Raw genomic sequence first — 19,534 nt, 5'->3', positions numbered from 1 at the left:
GGCAAGGACCTCAGTTCCATCCTTTCTTTTCTTTTCTGGTGAAGTCAAATGATGTCTTTGTTTGTGGCTTTTCAAGTTCCCTTTTCAGCAAGTTGTGGAGACATACTGTACTGTACATACAGTACGCAAGAGGCTGCTGACAGCTCTTGATCCGCTTTCATTTACATCAGGGACGTGCTGGCCATTGGGGAAAGCGGGACAACTCCCGAACGGCCGGTTCATTCCCGGCCGGTCCAGGCCGGCCATTAGGAAAAGAAATGTCGGGCAGAAACCTTGTATCTCCAAGTTTCAAATTTGTAATTTTTTTTCGCAAAGCAAAGCCCTGCTTCATCGTACAAGGCTGTTGCACAAAAGTAGTGAAAACAGCAGATCTACAAGCACACAATGCCTCGCTCCGCAAGGCGTTGTGTGCTTGTAGATCGGCTGTTTTCACTAGTTTAAATCATTTTTAAAATGATAAATTCAAAACAAACGGTTTTGGACATACAAGGTTTCCACCTGACAACGACGAAATGAAATATAACTCATGTAATTGGCGCACTGGCTTGTCACTTTGTCACAAATCTTTGAGTAGCAGCAGTGCTATAGAGAGAGATCTCTCTCTAGCGCGCAATGAGGGCCTCTCCAACTCTTTTTCCCGGGCTGATCATAACCTTCCACCTCCTGTCCCCGGGGTCCCTCAGGTGTACGCGACGGCGCGTCCAGCGAAGCAGCGCGATGGGCGACTGGGGCCTCATGGGGAGCGTCCTGGAGAGGGTCCAGGAGCACTCCACCACGGTGGGCAAGGTGTGGCTCACCGTGCTCTTCATCTTCCGCATCGCCGTACTGGGCACGGCCGCCGAGTCGTCGTGGGGCGACGAGCGGAGCGACTTCCTGTGCGACACGATGCAGCCCGGCTGCACCAACGTGTGCTACGACCGGGCCTTCCCCATCGCGCACATCCGCTACTGGGTGCTGCAGATCGTCTTCGTCTCCACGCCGTCGCTCATCTACATGGGCCACGCCATGCACACGGTGCGCCGCGAGGAGAAGCAGCGGCAGAGGACGGCGCAGAAGGAGAGGGAGGCGGAGCGCAGTGGCGTCAGTTCAGCAAAATCTAGGGTATGGCAAAGATGGGAGTCCTCATGGAAAATGGGCATTACATTTTGTATAACACGGTTCTATTGTGAAAATAGCAGATCTACATGGCTTTGGGCTTATGAAGCTTGTTATGGAGCATAGAGGCCCATCATATCATGTTTAAACAATCAAGACAGGAGACGAGGAATGATCGTTTTAATGACATGTAGATCGGCTATTTTCACAATGCCTGAAAGAAAAAAAAAAAAAACGAGTTTCGTTAGTTTTTTACACAGGTTTCTACGGTTTCTTGGGCTGGATATGGCAGCCTGGAACGGTTGTTTAAGTGCAGCTAAACTTGACATATTAGTAAACGTGCCTGACCTGCAGAACCTGGGAAGTTACCATTCTGTCAAGATGGGGAGAATAAAAGTGTGGAGAATATAATTATAATACCTTGTTAAAGTGCCATTTATTAAATTTTGCATTTGTAGTTATTTTACTGTAATTTAACAACATAATAACCATCACAGATACACAAAGAGACATTCGTGGATTTATATTTAAAAGTAACTTTTATTTTCCCCCCTGGACCCAGAGTATGGCAGCTGCATACCCCTGCCATACCCAATTGACGCCCCTGGCGGCGCGGGGGGAGAGCGAGAAGGAGTACCTGCAGCAGAAGGAGAGCGGCGGCGGCGGTCAGCGGCCGGCGGACGACGCGACCGTCCGCGTGCGCCTGAAGGGGGCGCTGAAGCGGACGTACGTCCTGAGCATCCTGATCCGCACGGCGATGGAGGTGACGACTTAGGGATGGGAGCTCGAAACAAGGGTAGCCCGATAACCCGATAACAGATGTATTGAGTTCCCGGTATCAATAAGCTTTGGGCTTATGAAGCTTGTTATCGAGCATAGAGGCCCATCATATCATGTTTAAACAATCAAGACAGGAGGCGAGGAATGATCATTTTAATGATATCTAATGATAATATTTGTTACTTTTGTCAATTGTCATCTTCATAGACGGTGGTCAGACACACTCACAGTCCCAACAACTGGCCGATAAAAAAAAGATACCAGTTCTGTTCAGAATTTGTTGTCTCATGTCTTTCCAAAAATATGAGAAAACGCTCAATAGTGGGCTCGACAAAAGCCCGGGCTCAATAAGCAGGATCGATAAGGTGCTCATTATCAATAAACATTAACAACCTCCATCCCTAGGTGACGTTCATCGTGGTACAGTACCTGATCTACGGCGTGTTCCTCCCCTCGCTGTACCCCTGCAGCGCCTGGCCCTGCCCCAACCCCGTCAACTGCTACATGTCGCAGCCCACCGAGAAGAACGTCTTCATCGTCTTCATGCTGGCGGTGGCCGGGGTGTCCCTGCTGCTCTCGTTGGCGGAGCTCTACCACCTGGCCTACAGGAGGGCCAGGAAAAAGCGCAAGAAGGTGCAGTAGATTAGAGATTATCCTGATTGATTATGTGTGACGTTATAGAGTAGATCATGTATTCATTGATTATATTAATATCTAGGTCTTTATGATGATACTAATACTTGATAGTTACTGTAGGAGTCGAGAGGTCTTCAGTAGGCCTCAGTAACTATTGTTTTGGTCAAGCCTATCTTGTTATGGTACGCCTCGTCCCAGAGGCCTTGAAGCCACACAGTATAACTCTAGTGTCTGACCATTCTTCTTGGCAGAACTACCTTACCACTGCCCAGAGTGTTAATAGGCTCTATGCACAGAAGCCATTTTGGCTAGAAGTTGGATGGTCTTCTCACTTCCTTCAGAGGTGTTACCAATAATACTAATAAAGGCTCTGTTCCATTCTGCTCAAACAGAGTCAGGTTGCTGATATTGTGCATGTTGGCTTACTAGAAACACTGCTACACCAGTGGGTCTCAAAGTGTGGCCCAGGGACCCTCGTGCTTCCTTTGGGGTTTCAAATGACCCCTTAAAATGTGTTACTCTGAGTGTTCAAATGGAACCAAATGCAGGCGTAAAAGGTTTGAGAACCACTGTGCAACATGAAATGGAACAGAGCCTTCATTAGTATCATTGGTAACACCTTTGAAGGAAGTGAGAAGACCATCCAACTTCTCTTCAAAATGGCTGCTGTGCATAGGGCCTATTGTACTTCTGTCCATGATATCATGTTTACATAAACTTGACCACACCACCACCTAATATAATTGTCTTGTCTCCTCATGATTATTGATTGATCTGAATTCCACCACAAAGGCCATGCAGAAGAACAGGACCGTGGGGACCATGACCACGGCGCCTCACCCTTTCGACGACAGGACGGCACTCCAGCAGAACTCCGCCAACCTGGCCACCGAGCGCCACCACAGCCACGACGACCACACGGAGGACGAGGCGGACTTCGTGAAGATGAGCTACGACCACGTGCCGACGGAGGTGCCCAGCGGCGGCTGCTCCTCCTCCTCGCCATCCTCGCTGCACTCCGAATTCCTAAAGGACAAGCGACGCTGGAGCAAGGCCAGCAGCAGCCACGCTCGTTCAGACGACCTAGTTGTGTAGATTAAGGTCAGGTGTGAGAAGGAGAGACTTGAACCTACTGTACTTATCCCGAAGAGAGATAAAGATCTGTCTAGGCGGAGGCAGTGGCGTCAGTTCAGAAAAAGCTAAGGTATGGCAACATGACTGGTGTCTTGCACGCGCGGCGAAGACACCAGTCATGTTGCCATACCTTAGCAACAGGAATGATACATTTATTTTAAGAAGTACATTCAATTTTTCCCCGTTTCTACGGTTTCTTGGGCAGCTAAACATGGCATGTTTTAGTAAACGTGCCACAATTAACAATAATGCATTGCCCCTGTGCAGCTGACCTGCGGAACTTGGGAATATACCATTTTTGTCAAGATGGGGAGAATACAAGTGTGGAGAATATAAGTATAATACCTTGTTGAAGTGACCACTTCGTTAAATTTATTATTATTTCACCTTGATTTAACAACATAATAAGCAAAACAGATAGACAAAGAGACTTTCATGGGTTTATATTTAAAATAGTGCTGTTCGAGTTAACTAAATTAATCGCGATTAACTCACCGTTATGTTAATCGCGATTAATTATTTTAATCGCAATTAATCGCATATTTATATATTATAGCCATTTGGCCTTTGGACACTGTTTCTCAACATTATTATCTCTCAACTATTATTTGGGGAGGTCTCCAGATGATTAGCTTAATGTGCAATATTGTTTTCTCATTCAACAGTAAACAATCCAACATACATATACAGGGTATCTGCACATTTATAAAGTGACAATTTAATTATTTTATTAATATCTCTGTCTCACAAGTAATTAACTAAAATGGTCAAACATTGGCTACAATATTGGCTATTTTGGCTACAAGGTCCATCCCTCTTGATATAAAATATAATTAAAGCATAAAGGTGGACACAACAGTAATCAGATTAAGTCAATTAAGCAGATCCTTATACCCATCAGTCTGTTTAATGCAATACCATTATTATTTATTTGGGTTTTTAATTGATTTTGAATAAAGGATTAACATACTTTCGCATAAAGCCAGCATATTTTTCCACTCCCAAGTTAATAGGGCCACAAAAGACTTGAAAGATATCCCTCTAAGTTACATTGTGAACTGATAAAAGCTGATGACTTATTTGCGATTAATCGCGCGATTAACTAGCTAAATCATGACTGTGATTAATCGCGATTAAAATATTTAATCGTTGAACAGCACTAATTTAAAAGTAACTTTTATTTTCCCCCCTGGACCCAGGGTATGGCAGCTGCGTATCCCTGCTATACCCAATTGACACCACTGGGCGGAGGATTAACACTAGTTGCAACTGATGATTTCGTAAAGAAAAACTAGGGCGAGTTCTGAAAGTTCATTCTGAGTGAAGGGATCAGTCAGAACAGGCTAACTATGCAAATGTCTGCACTATGCAAGATTAGTGTGTCATGGAACACAGAACGAGGAGAGTATAAAATGTCCTGAAGTGAAACAAACTAGGCTAGGGTCTGAGAGAACCCTAAAAACATGAGGTCTGTGGCTATATATGTTTTATGGACAAAACTACTATACTCAAGCTTGAATAAAATACATGTTATTTTCCAGTGTTCAATAAAGGTTTGAAGAGGAATTTTATGTAATAAGAATTAATGTAAATGTAATACTGATATGTATTTAATATTAAAAGTTATTTTTCAATATTAAGAAACTATTTATTTTTTGGGAATGTCATTTTCCAGTGTTCAGTAAAGGTTTGAAGAGGAATTCACAATCATCATAATATTAATTATAAAAGAGAAGAATGAACACGCTGTCTCTAAAAACAAATGGTGTTGCCGTGTTGCGTGGCGAGGCGAAAACAGCCGATCTACAAGCCCACAAAGCGTTGCGCATGCGATGCGTTGTGAGCTGGTAGCTCTGCTGTTTTCGGCCATATTGTGTGACGTCATTCGCAAGCGCAGGACCCACGCGCCGAAATGGAGCCAGAGTGGAAATGGTACGCACACCCTCTGTAAAAGAAAATGGCAGCCTCCATAGAGAGGGCCAGGAATAACGTGAATAGTGTAGTGTATATTAAGTGATGGGCCCCAAACCTTTACCCCCTATAAAAGAAATTGCTCAATGCTGACAGGCGGTCAGCAGGTGGTTTTCATGACTGTATGTATATAGACAATATTTTATAAAACTATAGCCTATACCAAATTTCAGACCCCACCTCAGGGGCAGCCGGACTAGTCAGTCTTATGAAGAGAAGGCTTTCGCACACCGGTTCCTCTCTAGCAGCTGCGTGGGTAACAAAACATTAGGAGGATATCGGACGAGTAGACAGATTGACCCGCACACTGCCGCTTGTCCGTTTCAGAGAGTTTATTGTCTCACCAGCCGAAGGCATGGGGGAGAGTATGTTTTCGCCTCCATCCGTCCGTGCGTCCGTGCGTGTCTATCAAGTTTGTTACCAGCTAATCTCCGGCGCCGTTGGCCCGGTTGCTGCCAAAATGAGCACACAGACTCCCTGGATGCCAATTCAGAACCTCTGCCCCACATTTTTTCAAATGGCCCTGTTCTAGCGCCACCAGGAGGACAACTTATGTAAAACACATTCTTTGCTATTACTCCATCAGATTTTCTCCAACAATCATGCAAATCAGTACTCAGTATCTCTATAGTCATATGATCAAGTCCGATCCGTCTGATATTTCATATTCCATCCTAATTGGCTAATATTATATTGGCTTCCAAAGTTTGCAGGATTGCTCCATTTTTGAACAAAATGCCTCAAATCATCAATGCAGCTTGCGATTAATTTGCCACACATATTCCCACTACATCAAGGAACAAATGCTACCCTTTTCACATTGGCCTGTTATAGCGCCACCAGCAGGTAGACTTTAGCAAAACACATTTTTGGAACACAATGCCTCAAATCATGCATGCAGCGTCCGACTGCCATGAAAAGGTCAAAGATTGTCAAAGAACACATGCCACCCTTTTTACATTGGCCTATTATAGCACCACCACCAGGACACCTGGCCTGGTGGAGACCTGTGCTCGGAAGAGCACTGCTTCTAGTTGTTTATCTAACCGAAAGCTCATGAATAAAACATCAACCGTTGTTATATGTGTTTTCTTTGTCTCCGTGTTTGTTTGTATTATTTCAATCGTTCACAAAATGTAGTGGCTGTAATGTGATTGTCATTGTAATATACGGGACAATGAGGCTGCCAGACAGTAGTGAGACTGAGGGAGGACACCAACGCTGTTGTTGCTCCCACTCAATAAGATATCTGTGATTCATTCATCAATCTGGTGGATTATGGGTAGTTGGGGGGTGGACACTGCATCATGCAAGCTCAAATCTGCTACTTTTGATGCTTTTGACTTTTGAGTGATGCCGTAATACAGGGTTCCCCAATAGGCGGCCCGCGGGCCATTTGCGGCCCGCGGGGGGCTACTGTCTGGCCCACACCAACCCCAGTAATAATGGTGGTATAAGAGCAGCAACAACAATAACTAGTATATCGTCGTCGTCGGGTGGAAATCGCGTATCTCCAAATTTGTACGTTCTTTCGCAAATCATACAAGGCCGTCGCACAAAAGTAGTGAAAACAGCAGATCTACAAGCACACAACGCCTCGCGGTGCGAGGCGTTGTGTGCTTGTAGATCTGCTGTTTTCACTAGTTTAAATAATTTTTTAAAAAGACAAAATTGCAAAACAAGCGGTTTTGGACATACAAGATTTTCACCCGACAACGACGATATCTGAACTGTCGCTGGAGTAGCGGGAACGCCACCGTCACCCCCTGCAATGTTGTGGCCCTTGGCTTGGTACCCTAGACATTATTCGGCGCCAGGGACGTGCTGGCCATTGGGAAAAGCGGGACAACTCCCGAACGGCCGGTTCATTATCGGTCGGTCCAGGCCGGGCCATTAGGAAAAAATGAAACTGTTTGCACAAAAGTAAAAATTTTACTGTTTGCACAAAAAGTAGTGAAAACAGCAGATCTACAAGCACACAACGCCTCGCACCGCTAGGCGCTGTGTGCTTGTAGATCGGCTGTTTTGACTAGTTTAAATTAAAAAAAAATTTTGGACATACACAGTGGCGAAACTAGCCCCCGGTGTGCCCCGATGCGAGATTTTCACCAAGTGCCCCACAACAACAACAACAACAACAACAACAACAACAACAACAACCACCTTTTTTCTACAGCGCAAATGCAGACAGCGCAAATGCGGGACACCAGGCTCCAACAGAAGACATCTACACACTCGCCATCTAATTCATGACAATATGTAGCCCAACCAAGTAGTGTCTCACTGTCTCCATCTCTCTCTGGTGCTAATGAACTCTTCCCTATGGCACTCCAACACAACAACTCTGACATTAGTCTTCACACTACAAACATCACCACGCCGTTTTTCCAAAACAGCATTATAAATATCATCCATTAAGACAACTAGGCCTACATTAATGACAGCACACAGTTTAATTGACAGTGATGCATCACTGCAAACCAGCATTATTTATATTAATTACTTAACTCACCTGCTAAAGTAAGGTGGATGACAACAACAAGACCAGTTGGGCACGTTTTGTTCCATATTCCACAGTGTCTTGGTTTTAGAGAGCATGGCAAATATTAACTGTTCCCCAAAGTCGTGTGTTGAAACTTTATATTCCATAATGCCCGAGAGTGTTGTTTTTACTTCATAAGTTCAGAACGTCTCTTCAGCCTGTGTTCCGTCAGCAGCACTAAGGGGCCCTGTCATAGCTTCCTGTCATACCAGTGGACATTTCAAAACAAGAGTCATTGTATTGGATATTTGTAAAGTGATCATTCAACACATGTTTTATTTTGAAATGGTAGCAGCCTACTACAGGAAATAGATGCAACAGATCAGGACAGAAGCGGCTCCGTCTGTATACATTGTTATTATTAGATTATTTATTTTTTCTCCTCCACCTGCGTGTGCCCCTGGACGTCACGGGCCCTAATGCGCATGCGTCGGCTGCGTCAGCGGTAGTTACGCCCCTGAATACATGTGCATATCATATGGAAACTAGAAAATATTGTTCCTTCGAAACAATTGTGGGCTCGCCTCAAGCCAGAAAACAATGTCTATAAAAGTACAAAATGTCAAGATCGCAGGCAGTGCTCTCTTTGACGTTACTGAAATTAGCTGCATGCATGATTTGAGGCATTTTGTTCCAAAAATGTGTTATGCAAAAGTTGACCCGCTGGTGGCGCTATAACAGGCCAATGTGAGAAGGGAGGCATCTGTTCCTTGACCTAGTGGGAATGTGCTTGCAAGATTTCACGCATATCGCAGGCTGTATTCATGAATTAATTAAAAAATAAAGTGTGCATGCGTGTGTGCGTGCGTGAATGAATGAATAAATAATAAAGTGTGCGTGCGTGCGTGCGTGCACGTGCGTTCGCACGCACGCACGCACGCACGCACGCACGCACGCACGCACGCACGCACGCACGCACGCACACGTGTGTGCACGTGCACTTTATTTATTTATTCATTCATTGAATGAATGCGTTCGTGGAACGAATGCTCACTACGGTCATCTGTATTTTTTAAGCCCTAGGAAACCCACCTTAACGCCCTCATTAGCATAATGTATGCAAGCATAATGTATGCGCAACACGCCCACACGCATTTCCAAACCATGCACCAGCCCCAATTTTCATACGTCGACTAAGCTCCTCCCCTTCATTTACATACGGTCGTCTGCATTTTTTACGCGCTGGGAAACGCCACTTAACAGCCTCATTAGCATAATTTATGCGAACCACACCCACACACATTTCCAAACCATGCACCGCCCCCAATTTTCATAAGTCGACTAAGCTCCTCCCCTTCATTTACATACGGTCGTCTGCATTTTTTACGCGCTGGGAAACCCACCTTAACGCCCTCATTAGCATAATGTATGCGAGCATAATGTATGCGAACCATACCCAAACGCATTTCCAAACCATGCCCCGCCCCCAATTTGCATACGTCGACTAAGCTCCTCCCCTTCATTTACATACGGTCATCTAAATTTTTTACGCGCTGGGAAACCTACCTTAACACCCTCATTAGCATAATGTATGCGAGCATAATGTCTGCAAACCACGCCCACACGCATTTCCAAACCATGCCCCGCCCCCAATTTGCATACGTCGCCTATGCTCCTCCCCTTCATTTACATACGGTCGTCTGCATATTTTACGCGCTGGGAAACGCCACTTAACAGCCTCATTAGCATAATTTATGCGAACCACACCCACACACATTTCCAAACCATGCACCGCCCCCAATTTTCATAAGTCGACTAAGCTCCTCCCCTTCATTTACATACGGTCGTCTGCATTTTTTACGCGCTGGGAAACCCACCTTAACGCCCTCATTAGCATAATGTATGCGAGCATAATGTATGCGAACCATACCCAAACGCATTTCCAAACCATGCCCCGCCCCCAATTTGCATACGTCGACTAAGCTCCTCCCCTTCATTTACATACGGTCGTCTAAATTTTTTACGCACTGGGAAACGCCACTTAACAGCCTCATTTACATAATTAATGCAGACCACACCCCGACCTCATTTACATAATTAATGCAGCCTCATTTACATAATAATCAGGCTCGCCGCCCCGCACGCGATGACACCCTCGGGGACCCCCGCTATTTAATTATGTATTTATTTAGAAGGAAGGAAGGAAGGAAGGAAGGAAGAAAGAAAGAAAGAAAGAAAGAAAGAAAGAAAGAAAGAAAGAAAGAAAGAAAGAAAGAAAGAAAGAAAGAAAGAAAGAAAGAAAGAAAGAAAGAAAGAAAGAAAGAAAGAAAGAAAGAAAGAAAGAAAGAAAGAAAGAAAGAAAGAAAGAAAATTAATTTGCCTAAATTTACGGGGTTCTTAACGAGGAGGCAGTTAATTAATTAATTAATTAATTAATTAATTAATTGAGGCGCACACGCACGCACGCACCACGCCCACACGCATTTCCAAACCATGCCCCGCCCCCCCATTTGCATAAGTCGGCTTAATTTACATAATTAATGTGTGCGACGCCCACAAAACTCATTACGTTAGGCCCACTCGTTAAGTCAGAGTCCTCCCTCTTGTTGAAACCACGCCCACTCGTTAATAGCAGATCTACAAGCTCACAACGCGTCTTGATGCGACGCGTTGTGAGCTTGTAGTTGAAACCACGCCCACTCATTAAGTTCGACTCCACCCCTTGTATTTGCGTGTAATTACCCCGTCAGCGCGGTGACGAGAACGCTTGTCATGCGGCCTCATTTACAGGAAGGAAGGAAGGAAGGAAGGAAGGAAGGAAGGAAGAAAGAAAGAATTTGCCTAAATGTGTGGGGTTCTTAACGAGGAGGCAGTAATTACGCACGCACGCACGCATGCATGCATGCATGCACGCACACACACACACACACACACACACACACACACACACACACACACACACACACACACATACTTTCTTTGTTTATTTATTTATTTATTCATGTGTTCGTTCATTCATTATATATTTATTTATTTATTTAAATACTCTGTTGCTAGTATCCACAACTTTCCAACATCCCATAATGCATTGCGCAGAAGTTGGATGGAGCTTCCGTGAGCTTGTATGTGGTATTTAATACCAGTAACACGAGAAGCCAGAAAGCGAGTTTGGAGACGGTAGCACGCTGCAAACCGGAGTTATGGCTCTTTAAAGCCCAGCCGATCGATAGGCAGACGCCTGGGGGGGGCGGAGTCCAGGGGCGGAAATAAATAAATAATTAATTACATAAATAATCAGTCTCGGAAACAGTCAGGAAATAAATAAATAAATAAATAATCAGTCTCGGAAACATAGTCGGGAAATAAATAAATAAATAATCAGTCTCGGAAACATAGTCGGGAAATAAATAATTAAACCAGTAAGACTCCCTAATATATACTGACTGCGTGATTTTAGGGCAAAATCTGTAGGAGTAGTGTCCAAAAATGGGTTTAAAAAAATCGGCCTGAAGGTGGCGCTACATGGGACAGATCCATGTTGATGACATGAGCGTAGAGCAAGTGTGTACCGATTTGTGTGATTTTAGGGCAAGATTTGTAGGAGCAGTGTCCAGAATGAGTTTTGGCCTCATGGTGGCGCTAGAAGAGGAGGGCCATGTGAGAATCGTAGTTTGGCAGGCAAGGACTGTGTGTGCCAAATTTGGCACGGATCGGGAAAGCGGTTGCAGAGATATGAGCAGGGCAAAAGTGTGACGGACAGACAGACAGCCGGTCGAGGTTTCGATAGTAACTGCGACCCGACGGTCGCAATTTATCAGTCAGTGGCGGCGCAGTTGGGCCTGGTGTGGAGACAGGGAAATAATTCATTCAATAAATAAAGCTCCTTTTAGTTGAGCTTGTACCAGTGAACTGTACTGTCATGAAACTCGTCGTAAAGTCTTCAATCAATCACTCGATAAAGGGGTCAATACAAACCCACATTTACCCAAAACAGCTGATCCACAAGCCCACATGCAGCCTTGTAGATCGGCTGTTTTTATTGTTTTATTTTTTAAATTGTTTCCCCCTGACTTAGTCTTTTCTAGGATCACCTTTTAGTTGACCTTGTACCAGTGAACTGTACTGGCAATGACACTGTACCTATGACAGTCCTATATCAATAATTCGTTCATTCATGAATGACTTCCCTGTGGAAATAAGCCAAAAACATTACTGGGATCTCCTTTTAGTTGAGCTTGTACCAAATCATGTTTATTACGTATCTATCTATCTTCCTATCAATTGGTCACATGCATTCACATTGCACTGAACGCACGCAAGCACGCACGCACGCACGCCCGCTCAGCAGCTGGCTTTTTTTCTTTTTTTTTTTTTTTCACAGAGCTCCAGACTCAGACACCGAGGTCTCGGAGGGCACCCAAGCCGGACTGCGTGCTCTGGCAGCGGCCGCGAAGCGGCCGCGGCCGCCCCAACCCACTGGAGCTAGGTAGAGTCTGGTGAAATAAAACCAATCAGTAGGTCCCCATCAACAGATGTCGCTGTAGCCAAGGAATTCACACCCAGCCTGCTCACCTGACCAGGAAGTCCAACCAGTCTGTGTTGGAGAAACAACTAACTGCTGCTGCTGCCTCAAGGTAGGAATCACAGTATGTGTGTTCACTAACACTAATCATTGCTATAGAGTGCTTGTTCAGTAACAGTGTTAAACGGCTCTATATTGTGACAGGAATCCTTCCCACCGAGTGTTTGTTCACTAACAGTGTTACAGTGTGATATGAAAGAATCCACATGAGGGCAGTGTTTCCATTCTCAACTCACTGAGTTGAACAGAGGGCGGAACCCAATGCAATAACAAGTCCTATTATTTAGAAAGGAGTCACGTCAATGTCAGCATTTTTTTCTCTCTCTCTCTTTTTGGCAACATTTTTTAAATCATTTTTTTTAATCATTTCACAATGTAAAAACAAAAATCATTTTGAGAAAAATGTAATGACCTATACACAGTATCTATAGGCTGTGTCTGTGTATATTCTGAGTGTAGATGTTGTTGTACTTTAACCACTTAAGCCCTGTGTCAGGGGTTCCCAAACTTTTTTGTCTCAGGGCACCCCATGAATATTTTTTTAATCCGAGGCACCCCTACATTATAATTTTCACTCCCAGCACCTTATATTTATAGCATATAGTCGTTGTCGGGTGGAAATCTTGTATGTCCAAAACCGTTTTGTATTTATCATCTATAAAATGTACCTCCGAGGCATTGTGTGCTTGTAGATCGGCTGTTTTCACTAGTTTAAATCATTTTAAAAATGATAAATACAAAACAAACGGTTTTGGACATGCATGGTTTCCACCCGAAAACAACGAAATATAACTCATGTAATTGGCCCACTGGCTTGTCACTTGTCATGATCTGAAATGGCAAATCTTTGAGTAGCAGCAGCGCTATGGAGAGCGATCTCTCTCTATAGCGCGCAATGAGGGCCTCTACAACTCTTTTTCCCGGGCTGAATCAGGGGCCCAGCATGTCCCTGTTCGGCGCTTGGGGGAAACTAATTGGGGAACCATGCCGTAGTATGATCAAGTAGGGCAGAGGTTCTCAACCTTTCCAGGCCGTGACCCCCAAAATAATCACATAAACACATTGTGAATACTTGAGTATTTTTAAAAGCAAGTACCCCAGTACTTTAACTCAAGTAGAACATTTGACAGAGAACTCTCACTTGTAGTTGAGTAATATTTGACCAGATACTGTGACTCGTTCCTTCCCACAAGGAATGAGTGAACGCAGTATCAGTGATGGCCTGCCAGGCTAGGAGGAGTTGAGTACTTTGTGCAACACTGGTACGGATTTAAAGCCCAGATGTTAAGAAATATTTTCACGTAATTTGAATTTAAATCTTGAACCTTGTACATGCTCTTATATTTAGCAAGAAATAAAAAAGTAATAATGGCAATAAAAACAACGTTCTCAAACCTTTTCTGTGCCACGGACCCTAAAATTGAAATATAACTGTCAGTGGACCCCCATTTGAAGATGTGTTGTGCCAGGGACCCCCAGAAGAGAAGATTTGTGTTAAAAACATCCAAAATTGTTCAGCATTGTTCAAAATACCAGATTGCTGGAGAAATTTCGCAATGATTTGTGGTTTGCTTGGAAGTCCTGTTCATCACCATAAGTGTGCAAGGTTTACTGAATTCTGCAGCACTCAGTTTAGTTTAATTTACACTTAAATACGTATCATGTGTGGCAAGGACCTCAGTTCCATCCTTTCTTTTCTTTTCTGGTGAAGTCAAATGATGTCTTTGTTTGTGGCTTTTCAAGTTCCCTTTTCAGCAAGTTGTGGAGACATACTGTACTGTACATACAGTACGCAAGAGGCTGCTGACAGCTCTTGATCCGCTTTCATTTACATCAGGGACGTGCTGGCCATTGGGGAAAGCGGGACAACTCCCGAACGGCCGGTTCATTCCCGGCCGGTCCAGGCCGGCCATTAGGAAAAGAAATGTCGGGCAGAAACCTTGTATCTCCAAGTTTCAAATTTGTAATTTTTTTTCGCAAAGCAAAGCCCTGCTTCATCGTACAAGGCTGTTGCACAAAAGTAGTGAAAACAGCAGATCTACAAGCACACAATGCCTCGCTCCGCAAGGCGTTGTGTGCTTGTAGATCGGCTGTTTTCACTAGTTTAAATCATTTTTAAAATGATAAATTCAAAACAAACGGTTTTGGACATACAAGGTTTCCACCCGACAACGACGAAATGAAATATAACTCATGTAATTGGCCCACTGGCTTGTCACTTTGTCACAAATCTTTGAGTAGCAGCAGTGCTATAGAGAGAGATCTCTCTCTAGCGCGCAATGAGGGCCTCTCCAACTCTTTTTCCCGGGCTGATCATAACCTTCCACCTCCTGTCCCCGGGGTCCCTCAGGTGTACGCGACGGCGCGTCCAGCGAAGCAGCGGCGATGGGCGACTGGGGCCTCATGGGGAGCGTCCTGGAGAGGGTCCAGGAGCACTCCACCACGGTGGGCAAGGTGTGGCTCACCGTGCTCTTCATCTTCCGCATCGCCGTACTGGGCACGGCCGCCGAGTCGTCGTGGGGCGACGAGCGGAGCGACTTCCTGTGCGACACGATGCAGCCCGGCTGCACCAACGTGTGCTACGACCGGGCCTTCCCCATCGCGCACATCCGCTACTGGGTGCTGCAGATCGTCTTCGTCTCCACGCCGTCGCTCATCTACATGGGCCACGCCATGCACACGGTGCGCCGCGAGGAGAAGCAGCGGCAGAGGACGGCGCAGAAGGAGAGGGAGGCGGAGCGCAGTGGCGTCAGTTCAGCAAAATCTAGGGTATGGCAAAGATGGGAGTCCTCATGGAAAATGGGCATTACATTTTGTATAACACGGTTCTATTGTGAAAATAGCAGATCTACATGGCTTTGGGCTTATGAAGCTTGTTATGGAGCATAGAGGCCCATCATATCATGTTTAAACAATCAAGACAGGAGACGAGGAATGATCGTTTTAATGACATGTAGATCGGCTATTTTCACAATGCCTGAAAAAAAAAAAACGAGTTTCGTTAGTTTTTTACACAGGTTTCTACGGTTTCTTGGGCTGGATATGGCAGCCTGGAACGGTTGTTTAAGTGCAGCTAAACTTGACATATTAGTAAACGTGCCTGACCTGCAGAACCTGGGAAGTTACCATTCTGTCAAGATGGGGAGAATAAAAGTGTGGAGAATATAATTATAATACCTTGTTAAAGTGCCATTTATTAAATTTTGCATTTGTAGTTATTTTACTGTAATTTAACAACATAATAACCATCACAGATACACAAAGAGACATTCGTGGATTTATATTTAAAAGTAACTTTTATTTTCCCCCCTGGACCCAGAGTATGGCAGCTGCATACCCCTGCCATACCCAATTGACGCCCCTGGCGGCGCGGGGGGAGAGCGAGAAGGAGTACCTGCAGCAGAAGGAGAGCGGCGGCGGCGGTCAGCGGCCGGCGGACGACGCGACCGTCCGCGTGCGCCTGAAGGGGGCGCTGAAGCGGACGTACGTCCTGAGCATCCTGATCCGCACGGCGATGGAGGTGACGACTTAGGGATGGGAGCTCGAAACAAGGGTAGCCCGATAACCCGATAACAGATGTATTGAGTTCCCGGTATCAATAAGCTTTGGGCTTATGAAGCTTGTTATCGAGCATAGAGGCCCATCATATCATGTTTAAACAATCAAGACAGGAGGCGAGGAATGATCATTTTAATGATATCTAATGATAATATTTGTTACTTTTGTCAATTGTCATCTTCATAGAGGTGGTCAGACACACTCACAGTCCCAACAACTGGCCGATAAAAAAAAGATACCAGTTCTGTTCAGAATTTGTTGTCTCATGTCTTTCCAAAAATATGAGAAAACGCTCAATAGTGGGCTCGACAAAAGCCCGGGCTCAATAAGCAGGATCGATAAGGTGCTCATTATCAATAAACATTAACAACCTCCATCCCTAGGTGACGTTCATCGTGGTACAGTACCTGATCTACGGCGTGTTCCTCCCCTCGCTGTACCGCTGCAGCGACTGGCCCTGCCCCAACCCCGTCAACTGCTACATGTCGCGGCCCACCGAGAAGAACGTCTTCATCGTCTTCATGCTGGCGGTGGCCGCGGTGTCCCTGCTGCTCTCGGTGGCGGAGCTCTACCACCTGGCCTACAGGAGGGCCAGGAAAAAGCGCAAGAAGGTGCAGTAGATTAGAGATTATCCTGATTGATTATGTGTGACGTTATAGAGTAGATCATGTATTCATTGATTATATTAATATCTAGGTCTTTATGATGATACTAATACTTGATAGTTACTGTAGGAGTCGAGAGGTCTTCAGTAGGCCTCAGTAACTATTGTTTTGGTAAAGCCAATCTTGTTATGGTACGCCTCGTCCCAGAGGCCTTGAAGCCACACAGTATAACTCTAGTGTCTGACCATTCTTCTTGGCAGAACTACCTTACCACTGCCCAGAGTGTTAATTGTACTTCTGTCCATGATATCATGTTTACATAAACTTGACCACCACCACCACCTAATATAATTATCTTGTCTCCTCATTTTCTCATGATTATTGATTGATCTGAATTCCACCACAAAGGCCATGCAGACGAACAGCCAGAGGTCCGTGGGGACCATGACCACGGCGTCTCTCGACGACGGGACGGCACTCCAGCAGAACTCTGCCAACCTGGCCACCGAGCGCCACCACAGCCACGGCGACCACACGGAGGACGAGGCGGACTTCGTGAAGATGAGCTACGACCACGTGCCGACGGAGGTGCCCAACGACGGCTGCTCCTCCTCGCTGCACTCCGAAGTCCTAAAGGACAAGCGACGCTGGAGCAAGGCCAGCAGCAGCCTCGCTCGTTCAGACGACCTAGTCGTGTAGAAGGTCAGGTGTGAGAAGGAGAGACTTGAACCTACTGTACTTATCCCGAAGAGAGATAAAGATCTGTCTAGGCGGAGGCAGTGGCGTCAGTTCAGAAAAAGCTAAGGTATGGCAACATGACTGGTGTCTTGCACGCGCACAAAGACACCAGTCATGTTGCCATACCTTAGCAACAGGAATGATACATTTATTTTAAGAAGTACATTCAATTTTTCCCTGTTTCTACGGTTTCTTGGGCAGATAAACATGCATGTTTTAGTAAACGTGCCACAATTAACAATAATGCATTGCACCTGTGCAGCTGACCTGCGGAACTTGGGAATATACCATTTTTACCACTTTCATGGGTTTATATAAAAGTAACTTTTATTTTCCCCCCTGGACCCAGGGTATGGCAGCCTGCGTATCCCTGCCATACCCAATTGACGCCCCTGGGCGGAGGATTAACACTAGTTGCAACTGATGATTTCGTAAAGAAAAACTAGGGCGAGTTCTGAAAGTTCATTCTGAGTGAAGGGATCAGTCAGAACAGGCTAACTATGCAAATGTGGGCACTATGCAAGATTAGTGTGTCATGGAACACAGAACGAGGAGAGTATAAAATGTCCTGAAGTGAAACAAACTAGGCTAGGGTCTGAGAGAACCCTAAAAACATGAGGTCTGTGGCTATATATGTTTTATGGACAAAACTACTATACTCAAGCTTGAATAAAATACATGTGTTATTTTCCAGTGTTCAATAAAGGTTTGAAGAGGAATTTTATGTAATAAGAATTAATGTAAATGTAATACTGATATGTATTTAATATTAAAAGTTATTTTTCAATATTAAGAAACTATTTATTTTTTGGGAATGTCATTTTCCAGTGTTCAGTAAAGGTTTGAAGAGGAATTCACAATCATCATAATATTAATTATAAAAGAGAAGAATGAACACGCTGTCTCTAAAAACAAATGGTGTTGCCGTGTTGCGTGGCGAGGCGAAAACAGCCGATCTACAAGCCCACAAAGCGTTGCGCATGCGATGCGTTGTGAGCTGGTAGCTCTGCTGTTTTCGGCCATATTGTGTGACGTCATTCGCAAGCGCAGGACCCACGCGCCGAAATGGAGCCAGAGTGGAAATGGTACGCACACCCTCTGTAAAAGAAAATGGCAGCCTCCATAGAGAGGGCCAGGAATAACGTGAATAGTGTAGTGTATATTAAGTGATGGGCCCCAAACCTTTACCCCCTATAAAAGAAATTGCTCAATGCTGACAGGCGGTCAGCAGGTGGATTCATGACTGTATGTATATAGACAATATTTTATAAAACTATAGCCTATACCAAATTTCAGACCCCACCTCAGGGGCAGCCGGACTAGTCAGTCTTATGAAGAGAAGGCTTTCGCACACCGGTTCCTCTCTAGCAGGTAACAAAACATTAGGAGGATATCGGACGAGTAGACAGATTGACCCGCACACTGCCGCTTGTCCGTTTCAGAGAGTTTATTGTCTCACCAGCCGAAGGCATGGGGGAGAGTATGTTTTCGCCTCCATCCGTCCGTGCGTCCGTGCGTGTCTATCAAGTTTGTTACCAGCTAATCTCCGGCGCCGTTGGCCCGGTTGCTGCCAAAATGAGCACACAGACTCCCTGGATGCCAATTCAGAACCTCTGCCCCACATTTTTTCAAATGGCCCTGTTCTAGCGCCACCAGGAGGACAACTTATGTAAAACACATTCTTTGCTATTACTCCATCAGATTTTCTCCAACAATCATGCAAATCAGTACTCAGTATCTCTATAGTCATATGATCAAGTCCGATCCGTCTGATATTTCATATTCCATCCTAATTGGCTAATATTATATTGGCTTCCAAAGTTTGCAGGATTGCTCCATTTTTGAACAAAATGCCTCAAATCATCAATGCAGCTTGCGATTAATTTGCCACACATATTCCCACTACATCAAGGAACAAATGCTACCCTTTTCACATTGGCCTGTTATAGCGCC

General features: G+C 44.9%; 2 protein-coding genes across 2 annotated transcripts; both read left to right on the top strand.

Moving 5' to 3' along the window:
* Window positions 1-717: 717 nt before the first annotated feature.
* On the top strand, window positions 718-3,606 carry LOC308299110 (gap junction alpha-5 protein-like; the record flags this gene model as incomplete). Its single annotated transcript, XM_080742834.1, has 4 exons — window positions 718-1,101; window positions 1,718-1,858; window positions 2,281-2,508; window positions 3,304-3,606. 4 exons carry the CDS (start codon window positions 718-720, stop codon window positions 3,604-3,606), a joined length of 1,056 nt encoding a protein of 351 aa, XP_080598960.1.
* Window positions 3,607-15,065: 11,459 nt separating this feature from the next.
* On the top strand, window positions 15,066-17,542 carry LOC308299109 (gap junction alpha-5 protein-like; the record flags this gene model as incomplete). Its single annotated transcript, XM_080742833.1, has 4 exons — window positions 15,066-15,428; window positions 16,060-16,200; window positions 16,622-16,849; window positions 17,252-17,542. 4 exons carry the CDS (start codon window positions 15,066-15,068, stop codon window positions 17,540-17,542), a joined length of 1,023 nt encoding a protein of 340 aa, XP_080598959.1.
* Between the last annotated feature and the right edge of the window lie 1,992 nt (window positions 17,543-19,534).

Source organism: Nannobrachium achirus (assembly GCF_963921795.1).
Source record: "Nannobrachium achirus genome assembly, chromosome: 15".
In the NCBI taxonomy this organism is placed as follows: Eukaryota; Metazoa; Chordata; class Actinopteri; order Myctophiformes; family Myctophidae; genus Nannobrachium; species Nannobrachium achirus.
Note: the sequence above shows the minus strand (reverse complement) of the source record. Positions and strands in the feature narration are given on the sequence as shown.